The sequence below is a fragment of the Sturnus vulgaris genome, chromosome Z (assembly GCF_052056855.1).
Source record: "Sturnus vulgaris isolate bStuVul1 chromosome Z, bStuVul1.hap1, whole genome shotgun sequence".
In the NCBI taxonomy this organism is placed as follows: Eukaryota; Metazoa; Chordata; class Aves; order Passeriformes; family Sturnidae; genus Sturnus; species Sturnus vulgaris.
Genome location: NC_142283.1, coordinates 14,229,009 through 14,247,044, shown reverse-complemented (window position 1 = coordinate 14,247,044; position 18,036 = coordinate 14,229,009). Strand labels below are relative to the sequence as shown.

At 38.5% G+C, this 18,036-nt stretch overlaps 1 protein-coding gene across 1 annotated transcript in view; it reads right to left on the bottom strand.

Annotated features, from left to right (window-relative positions):
* Positions 1-6,467: 6,467 nt before the first annotated feature.
* Positions 6,468-18,036, bottom strand: part of EFNA5 (ephrin A5) — a 205,843-nt gene continuing 194,274 nt past the window's right edge. The window contains exons 3-5 of the mRNA XM_014877303.2: positions 16,218-16,283; positions 15,753-15,833; positions 6,468-10,644 (exon numbers count right to left, since the gene is read on the bottom strand). Coding sequence (XP_014732789.1) covers positions 10,523-10,644; positions 15,753-15,833; positions 16,218-16,283 — 269 coding nt within the window. The 3' untranslated portion in view covers positions 6,468-10,522. The remainder of the gene's footprint in view (positions 10,645-15,752; positions 15,834-16,217; positions 16,284-18,036) is intronic.

Below are 18,036 nucleotides of genomic sequence, written 5' to 3'. Positions count from 1 at the left end.
TGCAATAAGCAGAGTATTGTGTTGATATAAACAGTGCCCAAATCTGGCGTGCTAATCTTTCTTGCCTAATTTTTCCAAACGGAAACTACTTGCCCAGTGAGTCACTGTGTGTTTTCTTTCTCCTTCAGATGATTCTTCTTGGGAATCTCCACACCCTGATGCTCCACCACAAGAATGGTTCTCTTTTTTCATTTTTCTGTAGGATGTCCAATTAGGACATTCTTTCATTTCTAATCTCCCCTGCCTCTACCCCTCCTAATTTCATTGCAAGTCTACATGTATTTTCTTTTTCCATTAACAGAACCATCATTTTCCAATTCCTCATTCGCAGATTTAGTGCTGGGATATATATTATGAGGACTTGTCCTGGATTATATATGTTGTTGCTCCCACAAATACAATAGGAGCTTCACATGGCAAAGATGTGTATTTTCATTCTAATCTTGTCCACAGCAACTTCTTCATATTTCTCATTTTATCCAGAAGAAGAGGAGAAATACAGAGACTTGTAAAGTACTCAGCCTACTGAAGCAGAAGCAGGTAGCAAACTGTGCTGCATCTCTAAATCTCTCTACAGAAGAGGTTTATTATTCTTTAGTGTATTAAACCCCACTTTAAGACAGCTATCTATTGCCTAAGAGAGCTGAAACTAGGGAAGCACCAGAGGTTTTAACTTATTCCTTTGCAATTTTCTTGTTTTAATTATATCTGTTTGAAATAAAGTAAATGGCTTCCATAGTGGCTTCCATAGTGGTTTCTGGGACAAGTGTTTACTGAAAGGATGCAAAAAAAAGCAAACAGTTGACAAGAGCAGTGACAAGATATCCAGATAATTACTATCAGATAACTTGCCCTATGATACTGTTTGTGTGTCATGTATAAACACACAGGAAAAAAAAGGATCTCCTTGTTTCATAGCAAGCTTATTGCTCCTTAATGGAAGTTCTAAAAATAATTTTAAAAATGTTTTAGTTGTTTAAAATCGGAAGGATCTTTTCCTTCTCAATATGCTGGATGTAACACCAAAGAAACCTGTACATGCTGAAGATGGCAATATGGTTATTTATTTCAATCTGCATATAAGATTAAAATCTTCTTTTATTTCCCTGATCGTTCATCCGTTAAATCAATAAAATTAAGACTTTTTAAAAGCATTCATCTGTGACTTCAAGTCACTGTTTTGCTTCAAATTTTATTTCCTTTTTTTTTTCTTTTAAGAAAAGCAGATTTATTTAACTCCTTTTTTCTCTCAAATATCTGTGATATCATCTGCCTGACTTATCTAGACTGCAGTACCTCGCCCTAGGCAGCTTTTCCAGGCCAGCTCTTACCTGAAGAATCTTTTAGCTCCTACTCTGAGGGCAAGGCTGCCATCAGCAGCCCTGTCTGAGGCCTGACCTTCACAAGATGTGTAGTGAAATGTGGGGGGCAACCTTGAATATCACCTTGAAGGGCAGGTTTGGCCAAAGATCAAAGTTCAGGCAAATGGGTTTTAGCATCTTCAAATGGCAAAAGTACTGAATGGGGAGCGTTTATCCTGGATCCTCACCAACACCTGCATTGAGCTGGGATGGCAGCAGGGCAGACTGTCAACAGCACAGGGAGGAGCTGAGTGAGAAAGGCTGAGCATATCCTCTAAGTGGGAGTTTGCTGCTTTGAGGTTGCTTATCTACATGTGCATCACCTGACACCTGTTCCCACACGTCCAGCACAGCAGGGTATAGGAAACATGCAATAAACCCTTGCTCTAAAAAGCATCAGAGGATAAAATGCTCAGTGCCGCCTCCAAGCACAATGCTGTCATCAGCTTAGAGCACATCCCTTTAACACTGAAGAGATCAAGCTTTTAGCAGCTGCGGATATCGGCAAGGAAATGGGGTCTGTGGTCTTCAGGACCCTTCAGCTTCCTTGTTTGTCACCATTGACAGACCTTAAAGCATCGCCCTTCAGCATCACTGAGATGGCACAGGGCGTTGAGAGGATTACCCTTTCCTACTTCAGCTCATGAAACCGTGCTGCTTTGACTTGCAGCCCCCAAACTTCTGAATCATGCTAACACTTGTCAGCCAGTTGCTGCTGAAAACACCAAGCAAAGTGGCAGCTTCAGATTCAAATGCAAATGCTGCTGGAGAGCATCTGAAATAAAAATCCTGTTCAAAAGTTGAAGGTCCTATTTTAGTCAAAAACCCTGAGCTTCCTCAAAGCAAGCATGCAAGAGGTGGCATAGAACCAGTTGTAGATAAAACACCTGCTTTCTGCAAAGATATCTGAAGGATTTGCATGTCCCATCAAACTAATTTTGGTGCTAGAGGAAGAGGAAGGGGAGGAGGATTGCTCAGTCTGCTGCTCTCAGGGGAACCCTGAAACAGAGAGGTTGCTATATTACCCACTTCACTGTTTTGTGCCAATCTTATCTGTTCTTGTTAAAACCTTTATTATTCATGGATGCAAAAATCTTATCATTAAAGCAGCATAAATATTCATACCATGTGCATTTCATTTAGCTGCTTGGCAAAACTTCTCTGGAGTACAAGAGTTTTGAGGAAACCTGGCTAATGAGACCAGAGCACGGGAAGTATGCATGAGTTTTCCATTCTTTTTACGTGCAAATAAATGCAGAATAAGTAATGAAATAAATAACCACAAAAGGGGCACAAATTCACCAGGAAGGATGATATGCACGCTTGCTTTGGCTTCTGTGCCAAGGAGAATGCAAGGCCTTTTGTAATGCAATTATGTGCAAGAACCAGGATATTGTAAAACTAAACTAGAAAGCATGATAAGCATCGCTGCATGGGTTTATCCAGCTTTGCTTCACATTTAAAGTCTAATCATTAATATTGCGCATGGTCTACACTCTTGTTCAATCCTTTCTTAAGGTAAACTGCCATTCTTCTCTCTGCAGCTGTGCTAAATCAAAATGTACCTGTATTTCACCCAGCGAAAGTCACTATATCTACACTCTTCACTCATGCTCCAGCTTCAAAATCTTCTTGATGGCAGAGATAAAACAAAAATTTACTTCCAAAAAATATTCTAAAGACTACCATTAAAACATCTGCTACACAGAATGCACAGCAGCTGGGGAAGACCTCTCATGGGGGCCTGTTTCATCAAAGCCCTGAGCTGCCAGCTCTAAGTACAGCAGCGCTGTGAGAAGCCTTGCAGAGTGCAAGACTTCCAAGTTATTCCTGTTTTAGAATAGCAAGGTGAGGTGTGTATTTGTGAATGCTAGGTGAGTTTTCAAAACTGAGAAGTATTGGCCTGATTCAGTGAGAAATCTTTCCTTGATTTTTGCAAGCATAGACCAGAGAACACAATCAGGCACTTTCCAGGTTTTGAATTTCATGTTTTTACAGATTTCCACAAAGGAGCAAGTCTACTCACAGACAGTTTACACCAGTAGCTACCTTCTGGGCTTAAAGTCTGTCGTATACTTCCCACTGCTGCTCAGCCATCTGTGACTGAATGAGCTCTTTTTTCCCCACCCCTTCTCCATGGTCATTGTAGTGAACAGAGCATTGGGATACATGCAGTGCCATGTAATGCACAGCATGCCAAGTTTCCACGGAAGCATTCACACCCAGCCCAGGGCTTGATTCTTCCGACCTTCCTCAGACAAGGATAGTTGCTGCAGGATCACAGTTTGTCATCTGCAGTATGTAACACTCCATTTTTTCCCGATACCCAGGTGTAAATGGATTGGGACTTCAATATCACATCAGGCCTCAAGATGCTTTGCTTCTGCTGTGCTCAGTTTCTAGACTTCTTCCTGTTTTGTTCAGCTATAGGTAAAGTGGCAGTGAGGAGAGAAAAAAACAAAGCCCCATTAACTTCTTGGATTGGTGGTCAGTGATTAGTCAAGCAATTAGTTGAGACACCCTAACTTACAGTACATGAGAATAAAAGGCATAATTCGTTCTCAGAACGAGGATCAAAGGGATACTTATACCTTCAGTATCCTATTGATTTACTTGACCTTTCCTTTTACAAATACCATTCAGACAAAAAACTTCAGTACTATCATCAGTGCTTCGACTGTGGATAGATAAATGCATTTAAATGCTAAAATTGGTACTGAAAAGTATATTTTGGCAAGTGGGCAAGTGCCAAAAAATAGCACTTAGAAACAGTAGGCTTTGAAGATAAGAACTGAGAGACTGGCTGTGTCCAAGAACTGTGACACTACAGATCGTAAATGCAGCAGGAGGAACATTCCATCGTTCAGAGATACATTACAAGGTGGAGAGGCATCTAGAAATCGCCCTATACTCTTGAACTCACTGTATGCATTCACAAAGTGCTAGGAAAACAGAAAATTCTTCTTCTTTCCCTCCAAACACACATCTAGCTTACCACCCTGCAATTTCTCGTCTTTATACTCCTCCTCGTGTAATCAAATGCCGTGAGAACTTGCTTGAAGAACCATCAGAGGAAAAATGAGTGTTTCAAGATGTGCTAGTGGCTTCAAGAGTTATCTTGTGGTTTGAATTCTTCCAAATGATATGTGACTGACAGTATTAGTCAGCTAACAGATTTATCTGGAGGAAGGGAACCAACAGAAAACCTACTTAGCACAGCAATTTTTGAAGTATCTGTTCTTTTTGAATTTTTCTTAGTTTTTCATGCGACAGACTCAGCTTTAAAAGCTTCTATGTGGTCTAAGGGAAAAATTTAACAAAAATTCAAATTATTGATATTTCAGGTTGTTCAATTAGCAGAAGCAAATAAAATGTGCTGAAAACAAACACAAATTGCCACATATAAGACTTGTCTGCACTGCAGCCTTTACAGTAAAGACTCAGTCTTGGTTTGGGCTCTTATGCATACACCTGTAATATAAAGTTGAAACAGGTTTTAAACTAAACTTCCCAGTAAAGGCAAATGCTAACAAAAATATGAGTTATAAGAAAGGAGGCACTTTTTCATTCCTGTGCTGTTAAAGCCTGTAAAAAATTTAACCATCCCAGTTGGTAACCAGATCTCTAACCTGTATAAATCAAAGTTTTGTTTTAAATGAATAAAAACACTTTGGCACACAACCATATTATAGCAGTATGATGCATGCCTGAATATTCCTAAGAATGCCCTCAGAGGTACACTGTGAGCAGGAATATTCTGCAGAAGCGAAGATGAGGGAGTACAAAGGCCCATTGTGCACACTAATGCAGAAAAATGAAATCAAATACCATTCTCAGCAAAAGCAGAGTGTCTTCTGAGCAAAGGCTATTAAGTGTGTCAGACTGTAGGATATTTTCTGGACATGACTATTATGTTAAAACATACTGAACATGTGTCACTTTTAACCCTGTACTGGTTGTAACATCACAGCTCCAGAGGAAAAAAACGGTGCATCAATTCTTTGTATCAAATACTCAGAAACACTTTCTTCTCACTGAGCTGTCATTTCTCATTTTTAAAGGTTAGAATAAGTTATAATTAGTATTTGCTGCCCTGTCAACTAATAAAATATAAAAAGCTTTCTGTGAGTTTAATGCTTACACAGTGTAATTACAGCTGTTTTGAATGTACAGTGCATGTACTACAGGTTTTGGTATGTGCTCCCCACCTTTTATGACCTAAATTCTCAGGTTCAACCTATATCGTATGAGTAGTGAGCAGACACTGCAAAAGACAACTATTTCAGACCTAAACACAAGTCAACACCAATGCAGTCCTGTACTTTTTGAGAGGCATTACTACATCAGCCTCTGGGGACAGGAAGGAGGAGGAGAAAGCCATCCAATTTCTTGCTTCCACTTTTCTTCCCCTTCCCTTCAAGAGGAACCCTTGGTCAAATTCTCCCATTCGTTAGGCTCAAATGCTCTGAGGCTTTTTGGTAAAGAAAGATATGGCCAAAATTTCAAAGCCACTTCCAACCTCATCTTTTTGCCAGTCTGAGAGACATCCTGGGGAGAGAGGGACTGCAGCTGCCCTGTTTGCACAACTCTGGGGCTGGCTCTACTCTACAAGAAGAGTTGTACTTTACAACCATTTGTTACCCAGGGATGGAAGATCGCTTGCAAGATTCAGAGTAGGGCAAAGTGATGATAGAAACCATGTAGTGCACCATCACTTACCTGACCCAGCTCCTTACCCCCCTAAGTATTTGGAAGAGCTTTGAACACATTAAAAAGGTGAAGAGCAGAGATCTGCCAGGACACTGGAGTTACAGCTCTACGTACTCAGTTGTTGTGTCCATAACGTGCATTTTTCATCCATTCCCACTCATACTCCTTTCATTGCCTGTCCTGTCCCTGGAAACATTCAAAGTCAGTTTGGATGGGGCTCTGAGGAACTTGATCTAGTGGAAGATATCCCTGCTCGTTGTGGGGGCATTGGACCACAAGACCTTTAAAGGTCACTTCCAAAGCCAACCATCCTATGATTCTGAGTAAGGCAGGTACAAAGAGCCCACAAAATGAAAATGCACTTAATTAAACCAAAATGTAGTCTAAACAAACCCATTAAAATGATGAAAATCTTTAATTTTATTTAAGTATAGTTGTACAGACACGTGTATATACAAATACAGATCTTATGGGGCAGGGGGTTTGGGTGGGTTTTTTTTCTAACATTTTCTTTTAAGTTTATATAATGTAAGCATTTCAAAAACAGCACTCAATGAATAAGTGCAAAGAAACTGCAAAGCAGGGCAGTACAAGCACAGGACCACACTGAGCTGAACTTTCATACCCAGATGCATACACAATGAGTGTCTTCAATGGTGTGTCAAGAGTAAGCATGGTAAGCGGATTTCGCAGACTCATGGGTAACCTCCAACATGCCAGCATCTATTAAACTGTACAGACAATGGCAGCAAGCCTATTGTAGGGAGATTTGTCTCACATCTGAGAAGCTCAAGGGCGAATGCATGGGAAAAACTCAGTGATGCCAGACCAGAAACAGATCTGCCCATTCACAGCTCCAAAATAAAAAAGGAGGAGAGTGGGAGAGGAGGCAGGGCAGGAAGAGGGCAGAGAAGTGTGGAGGGTTGTACATTAAAATTGGTGATTACAAAATCCAAGTGTAATGAAAAGAGAGGGAGAGTTAACACTCTAAACCTCTGAAAGTGACTGAACCATTGCGCACCTAAGGCAATGGATTAAGTTCAGTTTTGAGGGCTAGGGGTGGGAATTAACAGGTATAAATACAACCATTTTCCTTCCACAACTATAGAGGAAAGGAAACAATCTACTCAACTACTCTCAGTACTTCCCAAATTTGTTTCTAGTTCTTTTGGAACCAAGTACATACATATATCACACATGACACTGGCAAGATCCCTTCTGGAAAAAAACTATTCATGGGAACAAATCCAGAAGAAAAACAGGAGGAAAAAAATACAAATTAAAAAGAAACAAACAAACAAAATAACAGAAAAGTTGTTATATCCCCAAAGCCTTTTTAGAAACAAACATGATACAAAAAAAACAAAACTAACACAGAAACCACTGGGCTCCAACATAAGACCTTTAAACACTGAGGACAAAACATTGATCATCAAAAGTCATGTTGTTCCAGGTCTTGACGTTGTGAAGTCTTGCAACAGATGAACAATTTTCAAAGATGAGTCCAGTATGCTGCAGTGTCATGGCCACTTTTCTCTCAGTTCTTAGCCATGATCACACTTGATGCTTCAAAGCTCTGTCTTGTAATCAACACGTGATTTTAATATCCTGAAAGTCTATTGTTCTCACTTACAAAAGACATAAGAATCAAATTAATACTTTATTATCAAACACTATATACAACAGAGGTTGCTAATAATACAGAATTTAAAGAACATAGCTTTAAGTTTTACTTGTCTTTCCTTTGCCATCCAGGTAAGTACAGTAAAAAACAATATTCTAAACTAACACGAAATGTTACCTTCTCTATTGAAGGATACACAGTATCCACTAAACTGATTGATCCCTATTTTGCCTGCTTCACATTGCAATGCCCTTGGCAGCCAGGAGTGCAGGTCATGGGTGTAAGTAACCCATTTAGTCTGGGGAGAATCAGTACCGCAGACTTGAGCAGGGGCAGATGAAGGGTAAGGAAGCAACAAACTACTTGGTTTTCAGCAACATCTGCATTTAAAGCATCCAGAGGTTTGCAACACAACACAAAACCCACCAACATTTATGTACTTAGTATGACTGGGATTGCCTAATGCCATCAAGTATGAAAATGGCAGTGCCTGGAACGCTGCTCCCAGCCATGCTGGGCAGCCCGGGGATCTTTGCTTGTGCTGTCCCTCGCCTAGCAGCAAGGCTCTGGGACAATATGAAGAGGTGAGTTTCATCAGGAGTAACGCTACTGACAATCCTTTGCTGTGGGTAAATGTACGCCTTCAACATCATTCAGAGACAAAGGATGACAAATGAAGTCACCATTTCTACATCAAATTTGCACTACTTGTGTGACTGCGTGCAATTACTATAAATCATTTTAATATGGTTACACATCATGCAATATTATCTGTACTCTGGTTAATAATCCATTTGATAAGGTGCATTCTGATTAAGCTCACCTCATCCAAAGCTTTTTAATTCCCACCTACAGAAACTATTAATGTGTGTATCAAGTATATACACCCTAAAGAGAGCAAAGTATCAGACAACCTGTAATGAGATGATGACTTCCCTCACTGTTTGGATTGTGTATCTTTATCCCATGCACTTCACACTAGAGCAAATTTCCTGCATTCCTCCTGTAAGTACAGGCCCTGTCTTCATGAACATGTATGATATCAGGCAAGCCCAGGTCATAGCTCAGCATTCATAAAACCTCCCTTTGCATATCAAATTTATTTTCCCCTCTCCTGCTTCAACTTCTGGAAGGCCCTTCTTCATTTAAAAATAAAAAGCCTTTGAAGTGGTGTCCACTAATGGCATCACTCAATTTTGTTACATCAGAATTTTTCTTCATAATTAATATAGAAAAATTTTGTTTTGTTTGAATATGGTCCATGTTTTGTTTACTGCAGTTTTTGTCAGAAAAGCTCTGTTTCAGTCTGGGTCTGAAATTTCGCTGATAATCCTTAGCAGTCCAAATTTCATGGCAAAAAATAGCCAAGCCAAAAAATACTCCAAGGCTTGCACTTCCTGGCAAATTACTTTTAAAAGTTTTGCTAGCCAAGGCTCAAATTCCTTAAACAGGGTCACTCCTAATTCCATCAAACAAGACAGTCCCATTTCCTAATTGCATCAAGGGTTACCGCTTCTCTCACATGTTTAAATAGGACAAGCATATATACTCACTCTCAGCATAAAGTATATCTAAATAATGTATTTTCTATTCTAGTGGATTTTTAAAAAAATATTTTGTTAAGTCTTTGGGAGCCCATCTAGTTTATCTCCAGCTGATAAACACGTTTCCTCTACTCTTGAAACTGTGCTGGAAGGGGAAAAGATAAAAAATCAACATTGAATTCATATTCCACACTTCTTTTCTTTCCCCCCACCAAACAATGCTATTAGACTGCCCTGGCTTCTTCTACGGGTGATTTATTCCCATGATTGAGGAACTTACAGGAGAGACAAATCAAGAGAACACTGGAGATCCTGTGTTCCAAACACGTTTCCTCTAGCCACCGATGTCCTCTTTTAGCATGTATTAACACCCAGAGCAGCATCCAAGGCTATCAGCTACTAAGTCAGTGCTGGGGAAGGTCACTTTATTCTCAAAAGTGCCTCTGCATTTCAAGAAAAAAATTTTAGCACCACGGTGATTTGTTTTAAAATAAAATAAGCCGGTGTGCATTATCCCCTTAAAACGAAATAACAGAGGCACTCACACCCCCAGTGAAGTTTCCTAAATCTGACCTTGCCTGCTGTGTGCTAACATTCCTAAATACTAACGTTTTCCTCTCACCAAAGACAGCATTTCTACTTGTGAGCAAAAATTTTACTGTCAAAGATGTTTCAAGACAGTCCTATAAGAAACATCACCTTCCCCTTTCAGAAGCCTGTTCATTTAGAAACTTCTGGAGGAAATGGTGTTATATTATGTCTATTCTTAATATCTCCCCTCCAGTCCTGACATGGTGACACAATGCCTTGCATGACCATCTTACAGTGCTGAATGAGAAGGCATAAATATTCTATCACAGAGAAAGACTCTCCCAGGTTTTCACTCACTTTCCTTATCCCTCACTGACTGCATCTGCCACTACACTTTCTCGTCCACATACAGATGACACAGTGAGCTAACAGAGGTGACTTCTTAAAGGAGAATGCAGAGGAAAATAAGAATCACTAGTGTCACTATTATAGTTTGGCATTTTCATTTGGAGTCCTTTTATTTATATGGAGGGGTTAAGAAAGTCACAGAGTAGGTAGGGGTGGGTGCTGAAGCTAGTTATCCCCTTCAAATTTTTGCTGAGTTCAGGCTAAAAGGGAGAAGAAAAGGGAAAAATAACAATTTGACATCTGCAAAAACAATAAAGTCCCTTTCCTGGGATGAGCAGTTAGGTGGATCTTTGATGTTCCAAGACCCTGATATTTTCTGTGACAGGTTGCCCGAGCATACTGTGCTATAATATCAAAAGCATTGCCAGGAGGAACAATAGAGTTGCCAAAAGCCGGCTGGGTATCCTTGGTGTCTGTGCTGCGTTCTCGCCACGGGATGGCTCGGCTGACTCATGTACGGTATCATCTGTTCAAACAGAAAGCATACATTCCAATGAGATGTTGCATCCTTCATAAACTCTCACTGAGCCGACAACTGTAAGTAGATTCCAGTGCCTTTATGAAAGCGTGTAATACCTCATTATGTAACCAACTTGGGGCCAAGTCCTGCATTTCTTACTGGCAAAACTCCCACTGAAGACCAGAGGAGCAGAAACTAAGTCTGATTTCAGCAGATTGAGGAATGAAAGATTCCTCTTCAGTAAAACACTGTGACTGTAGCTTTGGATGTCTCATTAGAGAGCAACATCAGTTGGGAGGCAGCTAGATAAAAACACCTGATTCTCCAAAGTGTTGCACGTGCCCGGAATTAATTTTGCAGTTAGTCCCCTAATTCAGTTACAGATTTTAGCTCCTGAATTGGAAATGACAGCCTATAAACCCAAGCACAGGCACCCCTTCCATGCACAAAATTGCCACTGAAGTATGTTGTATCTGGGGACGAGCAGGAGACGTAAGATCATTCCTTCTTTCTTGGGACAAAAATTTAAAGGCTAACGCATGACAGTCGCCGATTTTATAGCATATATACTCAAACTGGAAAATCTCACTACCTTTCATGGCACACAAAATAAAGATTTACATATATGCTGCTAGAACTAATGAAAAAAGAACCAGCTGAGTTAGGAAAACATGCTTATGCATTAGTGGCAGAAAAAAACAAGGTAGCAAATATTAAACTTATTATACACAGCAAAGCCCTGTTTAGTTTTTGCAAACTTAAGATCAGCCTAAAAGCCACAGCTTGTAAGAGAGAAAAGGTAGGCAAAGTCCAAATCAACTTTGGTGTTTTTATAGCAGTGGTATTTTTCTTTGCAAAGTCCTCCATATCCTCCATATCTAAAGCTATCTAACTTAGCTATTCAAAAAGCAATCAGTCTGAAGCTTGACATAAAAATTCAGCTCTTGTTTTCATTAATAAATGAAAGGAAAAAGCCAAACCTTTTTAGTAAGTGTGAATTGGCCTCAAAACCTATCTGTAAGTTTATTTTAAAACACCAAAGTTTCCAGCAAAATTAATAGTATCTTACCTATTTAATGCAATAAGCTCCTTATTTTATAAAAGATGTCAATGTGTCTATGATGTTTCTGTTTCATAGCTCTCATCTCAAACAATTGCACTGCCAGGATTACATTGGGTGAGACCTGAGCAGTTCCAGCTAGTGGCACTAAGGGAAGCAGGAGTCAGGACACTGGGATCACCATGCTTTGTCATGGAGCCTTTTATGTGGCTTTAGCCACAAGCAAGCTCCCTCCCTTTCATACCCTTGACACCTAGCACAAAATCAGGAGAGCACTTAGCATAATTTAGGTTAATAGGCTCTTCAGCCCCAGCTCAGTTACACAGCAAGATGCACAGTAAACTGAATTAGCAATTTATCACGTGTACTTTCTCCAGCACTAATTGATGCTATAATCACATAAGGCTTATCAACAGGTTTCAGTGCTGCTCAAGGCAGAAGTATGAAAAGCAAGCACTGATTAGCTGTAAATATGGTCATGTTTGTAAGAAAGAGACATCTCTTCTTGGTGGTGCCAGGCAATAGTGGAAACTGATGCACAGAAAGTTACACCTGAAGAGGAGGAACTTCTTCACTATGTGGGTGACTGCACTGGAATAGAGCGTCCAAAAACGTGTGGAGTCTTCCTCACTGGAGAGAGTCAAAAGCCATCTGGACATAATCCTTGCTTTAGGGGACTTGCTTGTGTACGGGGGTTGGATTAGATGGCCTCCAGTGGTCCTTTCCAACCTTACCCATTCTGTGGGATCAGTGGGAAAGTCTGGATGGAATGGCTCTGCACCATGTATGGCAAGGAGACCCTCCCAGGTATATTGGGCCCTAGTATTTTTCCTTCAGAATTATTCCAAAGGATTCTAAAAATATCAGTGAATGCTGGCTTCTGAAAATGCTACTTTCAGTAGTCGTCAATACCAAAAGTTGTTTCACATTTCATTTCTGAGTTACAATCTTGTACTATGGCGACACTGCAATGAAAAAACAATACTTCAAAAAATTCACTCAATTAAAACATATTTTAAAAGTTACAGGGAAAAAATACACTGTGTTGTCAGTTGTACCTCCTTTCATATATTTAAAGTTAGGTCTTCCCAATTTAGAAACATTTACTCATTGCTGATGAACTAAAATTACAGAGGAGAATGATGTGTATAACCTTCTGCCTCTAGAATTGCAAATAAGTCTGAATTTGCAACACTGAATGTCAACAATTTTGGCCTAATTACATCAGTGAGTCAGCACTAAAACACAATAGGGCAGAACCAGTGTATAGCAGTAATAAATCCTCATTCTCTCTAACTATCAGATACTGCCACAACTGGAACACTGGCTACTGCTGAAAAACTCAGTGAAAAAGCACTAAGCTAAAAAGATTACTTCTCTTAAATGAAAAAACGGAGACACTCTATGATGCCATTTTTATAAAGCCATTCTTCACAGAATAATTAATTTCCATGTAACATTAAGGCATCCCTTTTGAGAAATCATCTGGGTTTTCTCTCAATGCTGTTGCAAGGTTTCTGCACTCATATATTAGAACACTATTCATCTGCAGTCATGAAAATCACATTTACAAATATTATTTTTTTTTGGAGGTCCAGAATCATAGCTGCACAGCCTGTAAGGCTTGAGGAAAAGGGTTTGCCTCATTTAAAACACTGAAGACAATGGATGAAGAGGAAAGGATTCCTGAACAGAATCCAGACGGTCACTACTAAACACTGGAAATACCAGCAATATAGAAAAAATTATTTCGACAGTGATTTTTTCTGATCACACATCACATACTTCAGGTATAACTTTCAGATATGCACAGCTGCAATTTTTGTTTAAGGATTTTTTCTTTTTTTATTATTAAGGAGAAAGAGAGGGGGAGGAATAGGAATAGAGCCAACTACTTCCACTACTTGTGAAAGTGCAATCACTAGATTCCTGTAAATTTCTTAACAAGACCAGTGAAATTACAAGGGTTCAAAAATCATATAAACAGTGATTTTCACAAGAAAGATGACAGTGAGTAATCTCTGAACATGACCCTCCTGCCTTGCAATTCTTCTGTCTATTGTGGAATAAGATCATGGCAGGCTAGGGGAGAGCACAGGAGCAGAAGATGCTCGTCAGAGAAATGCAAATTAGTACATGACACAGAACACATGCAACAAGATACTCCAAGGCAGCAGCAAACCTAACAGACCAACAACAGAGAAATGTGACAGCAGTTGGCACATCTCAGAGTGACTGATTATCTAATGGTGACTGGCCTGATTAATAATACAAATATACATTGGTATCAGGAGTGGATATTTTGTGGTACCAAACCTTCTCATTAAAGTTATTATTTCCCCCTGGTAACACAAACAGTATTTAATCCCAGACTGCAGGATGCTCTTTGTTTGATTTTGCTTGCCTGGTTTGCCTGCTGCTTTCTAATGATGTGCTTTTTGTGACAATGTTAACTAGTTATAGCCAATCACTAGGAAGTGATAAGCACTGCTGAAACAAAAATTTAGCAAGTTTACTAAAATCAGGCCTGTATTACTCAGATGATCTCTTTTGCAAGTGCTATCAGACACAATAAGTACGCCATGTTCACCAAATCACAAAATATAAAAAAGTGCACTGAGTTTCAAATTCATAAGTAGAGATAGTGAAAGAACATTCTGATGTCTTCTGTAGAAGAATGCTGCTAATAAACGTATAAATATAGCCAATGTAAGTGCAATAGCCTTGCATTTAGATTTACTTAAACAACATCTTTGATTTGTAAACTCCAAATTTTTAGGAAAGATCTGCAAATTATTTTAAAGAAAAGTAATAAATTCTACTGTTTATCCATAGTTAAATCGTTTAAATCAGCTAAATTGTAAAAGCTTTATTACATTATGTATAACTAATGAATTTTAATTAAAGGATCTGCATATAAAAGAGAGAAAATAAAAATATAAAATTTTTTTTAAAATAAAAATTAGCATGTTGTTTTATATGCAAATGTGTTAATATGGTTTTTATTCATATTCAAATAGCATAAGAGGAAAAAAATCTCAGTAATATGTTCTTTAGGGTATGTACTAAACAATATATGTGCAATATTTTCTGATATGATTGTGTATTTGACTGTTTATTTTAATTATGGAGGCTTTAACACAACATGTGAGCAGTGTGTAGGTACATATGAAATGAACAGGTCTACCACTGTTGCAAATACTTGTCCTACACACCTACCCAATTTTAACTCCTTTTAAGTTGTTCGGGTTACTCATACCCCTAGAAACATATACAGTTCTATCTGTCACAAGCTTCAGCCACACAAACAATACCCATGCACTTTCCACATGGAGACATATTAGCTTGACTGATGGTGGAGGTTAATGGGCAGATGAGGAGCATCATTATTCCTAAGGCAATGTAAGAAAAGCCCCCCAAGACTTCAATTTGCTTCAATAAAAGCAGGAGAGAAATTTGTATTTATACTTTTGTCTATACATCAGCGTGTGTCAGTGTATGTACATGCACATATGTAAAATGATACTTTGCCTAACCAAGTATACACACAACTATATATAATTCTAAAGGACTAACTTCTTTATAAACAAAAACTCAGTTAGTTGCATACCTGTGTCCTGCACTGGCATTCAAGAAGCAGTGGTCCTGTTTTTCTGAAAGTCTTTTGAAACCACATAACACAAATGAAGTGTGCCCATTGACTTTATTTCTAAAACTTTGGGCCCAATTAGTAAATAGAGTGTGCTGCCAATCTGCTGAGCCTTTGGCTTGGGTGGGCCAGTGGCTCCAGGATACTGGTGGAAATTTTACACTGGCATACGCCAAATTTCACTGAACCATGTCACCCCGAGAAAACAAATAAAACAACATTTTTACTTCCCTGCATTAAACACGGGTACAGGAAATACACCATAAGCAGTATTAGCACTGCTAGAAATGTGCAAAAGCAGGGCAGTTTTACCATGCAAAGCATGCAGAGAGAAGAGGGAATAAAGTACTGAAGCACCAGAGGGATACACGCATTTGTTAAAAGAGATTCTCTAAGCATACTAACCTGCTGGTTCTAATGAATTTTCTACTTTGTCGTTAACATCGAAAACACGATCATGAACACCTATAGTTTTCATACAGCTGTCTATAACAAAAATAGAGATAACAGCCAAATATGTTAGTGAAACACCCTTATACTCCCCACTTTCCTTTTTTCCTCTCTTTTTTTCTCTCTATTTACTATACATAATTAAGCATATTCATATCTTAAAGTCTATGGCATTTGTCCAAATGCCAGTACAAGTCTTCCATTTGTACAAAGTTCAAGACACAAGCTAGCAACTGCCAAGTAATTCAAACAAAGCTTTATGAAAAATGATAAGAAAATACAATGAAAATCATAACACAAACATTGCTCTTTGTACAGAACAGATACAAGATTCAACATTAAAAAAAAAATTGTTTACTAGACCACAGAGAAAGAAGGCACTAGAAAGCCACCCTTAAAAACTTAATCTGAAGAACTTACTTGCTGGTCGCACAAACACCTTAAGCTTTAAGCAGGATCTCCTTCCATTATCTGGGATGGCAGAAGCTATAAAATTAAGAAAAAGGAAAAATTAGCAGAAGAGTAAGAGAGTGAAAATCCAAAACACCCTTTGTGTTGAAATAAAATATTCTTTCTCTTCCCTTCATCTGAAGGACTGGACACATTTCAATCCCTGAATGAACATACGGACTTCAAGTGCACGAAGTAGCTAGATTATGTAAAAGCATATAATAACTGCAGGTGTTACTCAAATCAATTTCTTTATTATTTTACATTGAAGGAGTGAAGCACATGCTATTTTCAATGTTTCATTACTTCCTTTCACCTTTCCACACCTTTCTTTTGAATGCTTGTTTAATATGGTTTTTGTTATAATGCATGTGTCCACATTGAAAAAATAGTTCAGAATATAGAATACTCAGAGAAAAACTGACCTTGAAACATTAGGCCATAGACTTCAACAACCCAAAAACGGATGAAAAAAAATTACACTAAAGATGACAGTGGTAAAAATGGATCTATATACTTCCAGCAAAGTAGAAATACACATCATTAAATTTTACAGCAAAGTCAGACTCCATATGCATCTGTCTTTGTTTAGAAAATATTTATCTCGCTACAGTCAAAACATGATTTTCTATATTATACAGCTAACAAACCAAAATCAATTTATTCCTTCTTTCTGCCCTACTTCATAATTTCCCATTCAAAGTATTTAATTTTTAAGTTTACTATATTAGGAGAAAAGAAAGTAAGTGGAAATATGTCTAGCCCTAATGCAAAAGGTCACCCACAAAGGTTGTGGCAGTACCTACTTTTCTCACAGAAAAAGGTGCTCTTGTGAAAACTTTCTATAACCGTTCTTGCCTACAATATAATAGGGAAATAGGCCTGCCTCTCACCACCAAGGTATCCCTTGAGCACTGTCTCCCAATATTTACACACTGGTATATTTCCTCAATATCTACAATTCTGATACTCTCCATTGGCCCACAGTTCAACATACACAACCAAACAACTTGACTTGGGCATGAAGATTTTCACTTGTGAAAGACCATTGACCTTTTTTTCTTGAAAAAACTCCTCAAGAGCTACTGCTAAAAATATTACCTGAAGCATTGACGGGTAGCTTTTCTTTCATTGCATTCAAAATCTATGTATTGGGGCAGAATGAGCTGCATTTCGCATTAAATGGCCACTACTGGAAAAGATGATTGGGCTAACAAGATGTTAGTTTCCTCTGCTTACCCTTATTTCATCCACTTTTATAAATTCTGTCCTTGTATGTGACAAACAAATAAAATTAATTACATATAGACATATGAACTCTTTGTCTTCATGTTAAGCTTACACCTGAACAGCTCAACAAATTAGAAATAAATTTCCTAAGACTCTGATGATGTGCTTTGCAGGGAAGGCATCAGATTTTTCCTAGAACTTACCAAGAACTAGCAAATTCTGTACAAACACAAAAGAGAAGCAACATAAAGAATCTAATACAGCTCATGTTGTGATTCTGCATCATCAAAGTTCTTGAAAAATTGTTCCCCTCTTTTAGTCAAAACACAAAAGCATGTAGGAATGATGCTCTCCCCCCACAATGCCAAGCAGTTAAGAGTTAACAACTATCTTTGACTATAGCATCTTACCAAGTCAGAAAATTTCCCTCCATTGAGTTTACAGTAACAGGTGTGTTATTTAGGGCAAAATATTTGCCCTCTGTGGCTATCTTCAGGAAATGATGTCCTTTTGGTGGCCCTCACTGAATATATGCAACTGACTAATTACTTTGTTAAGA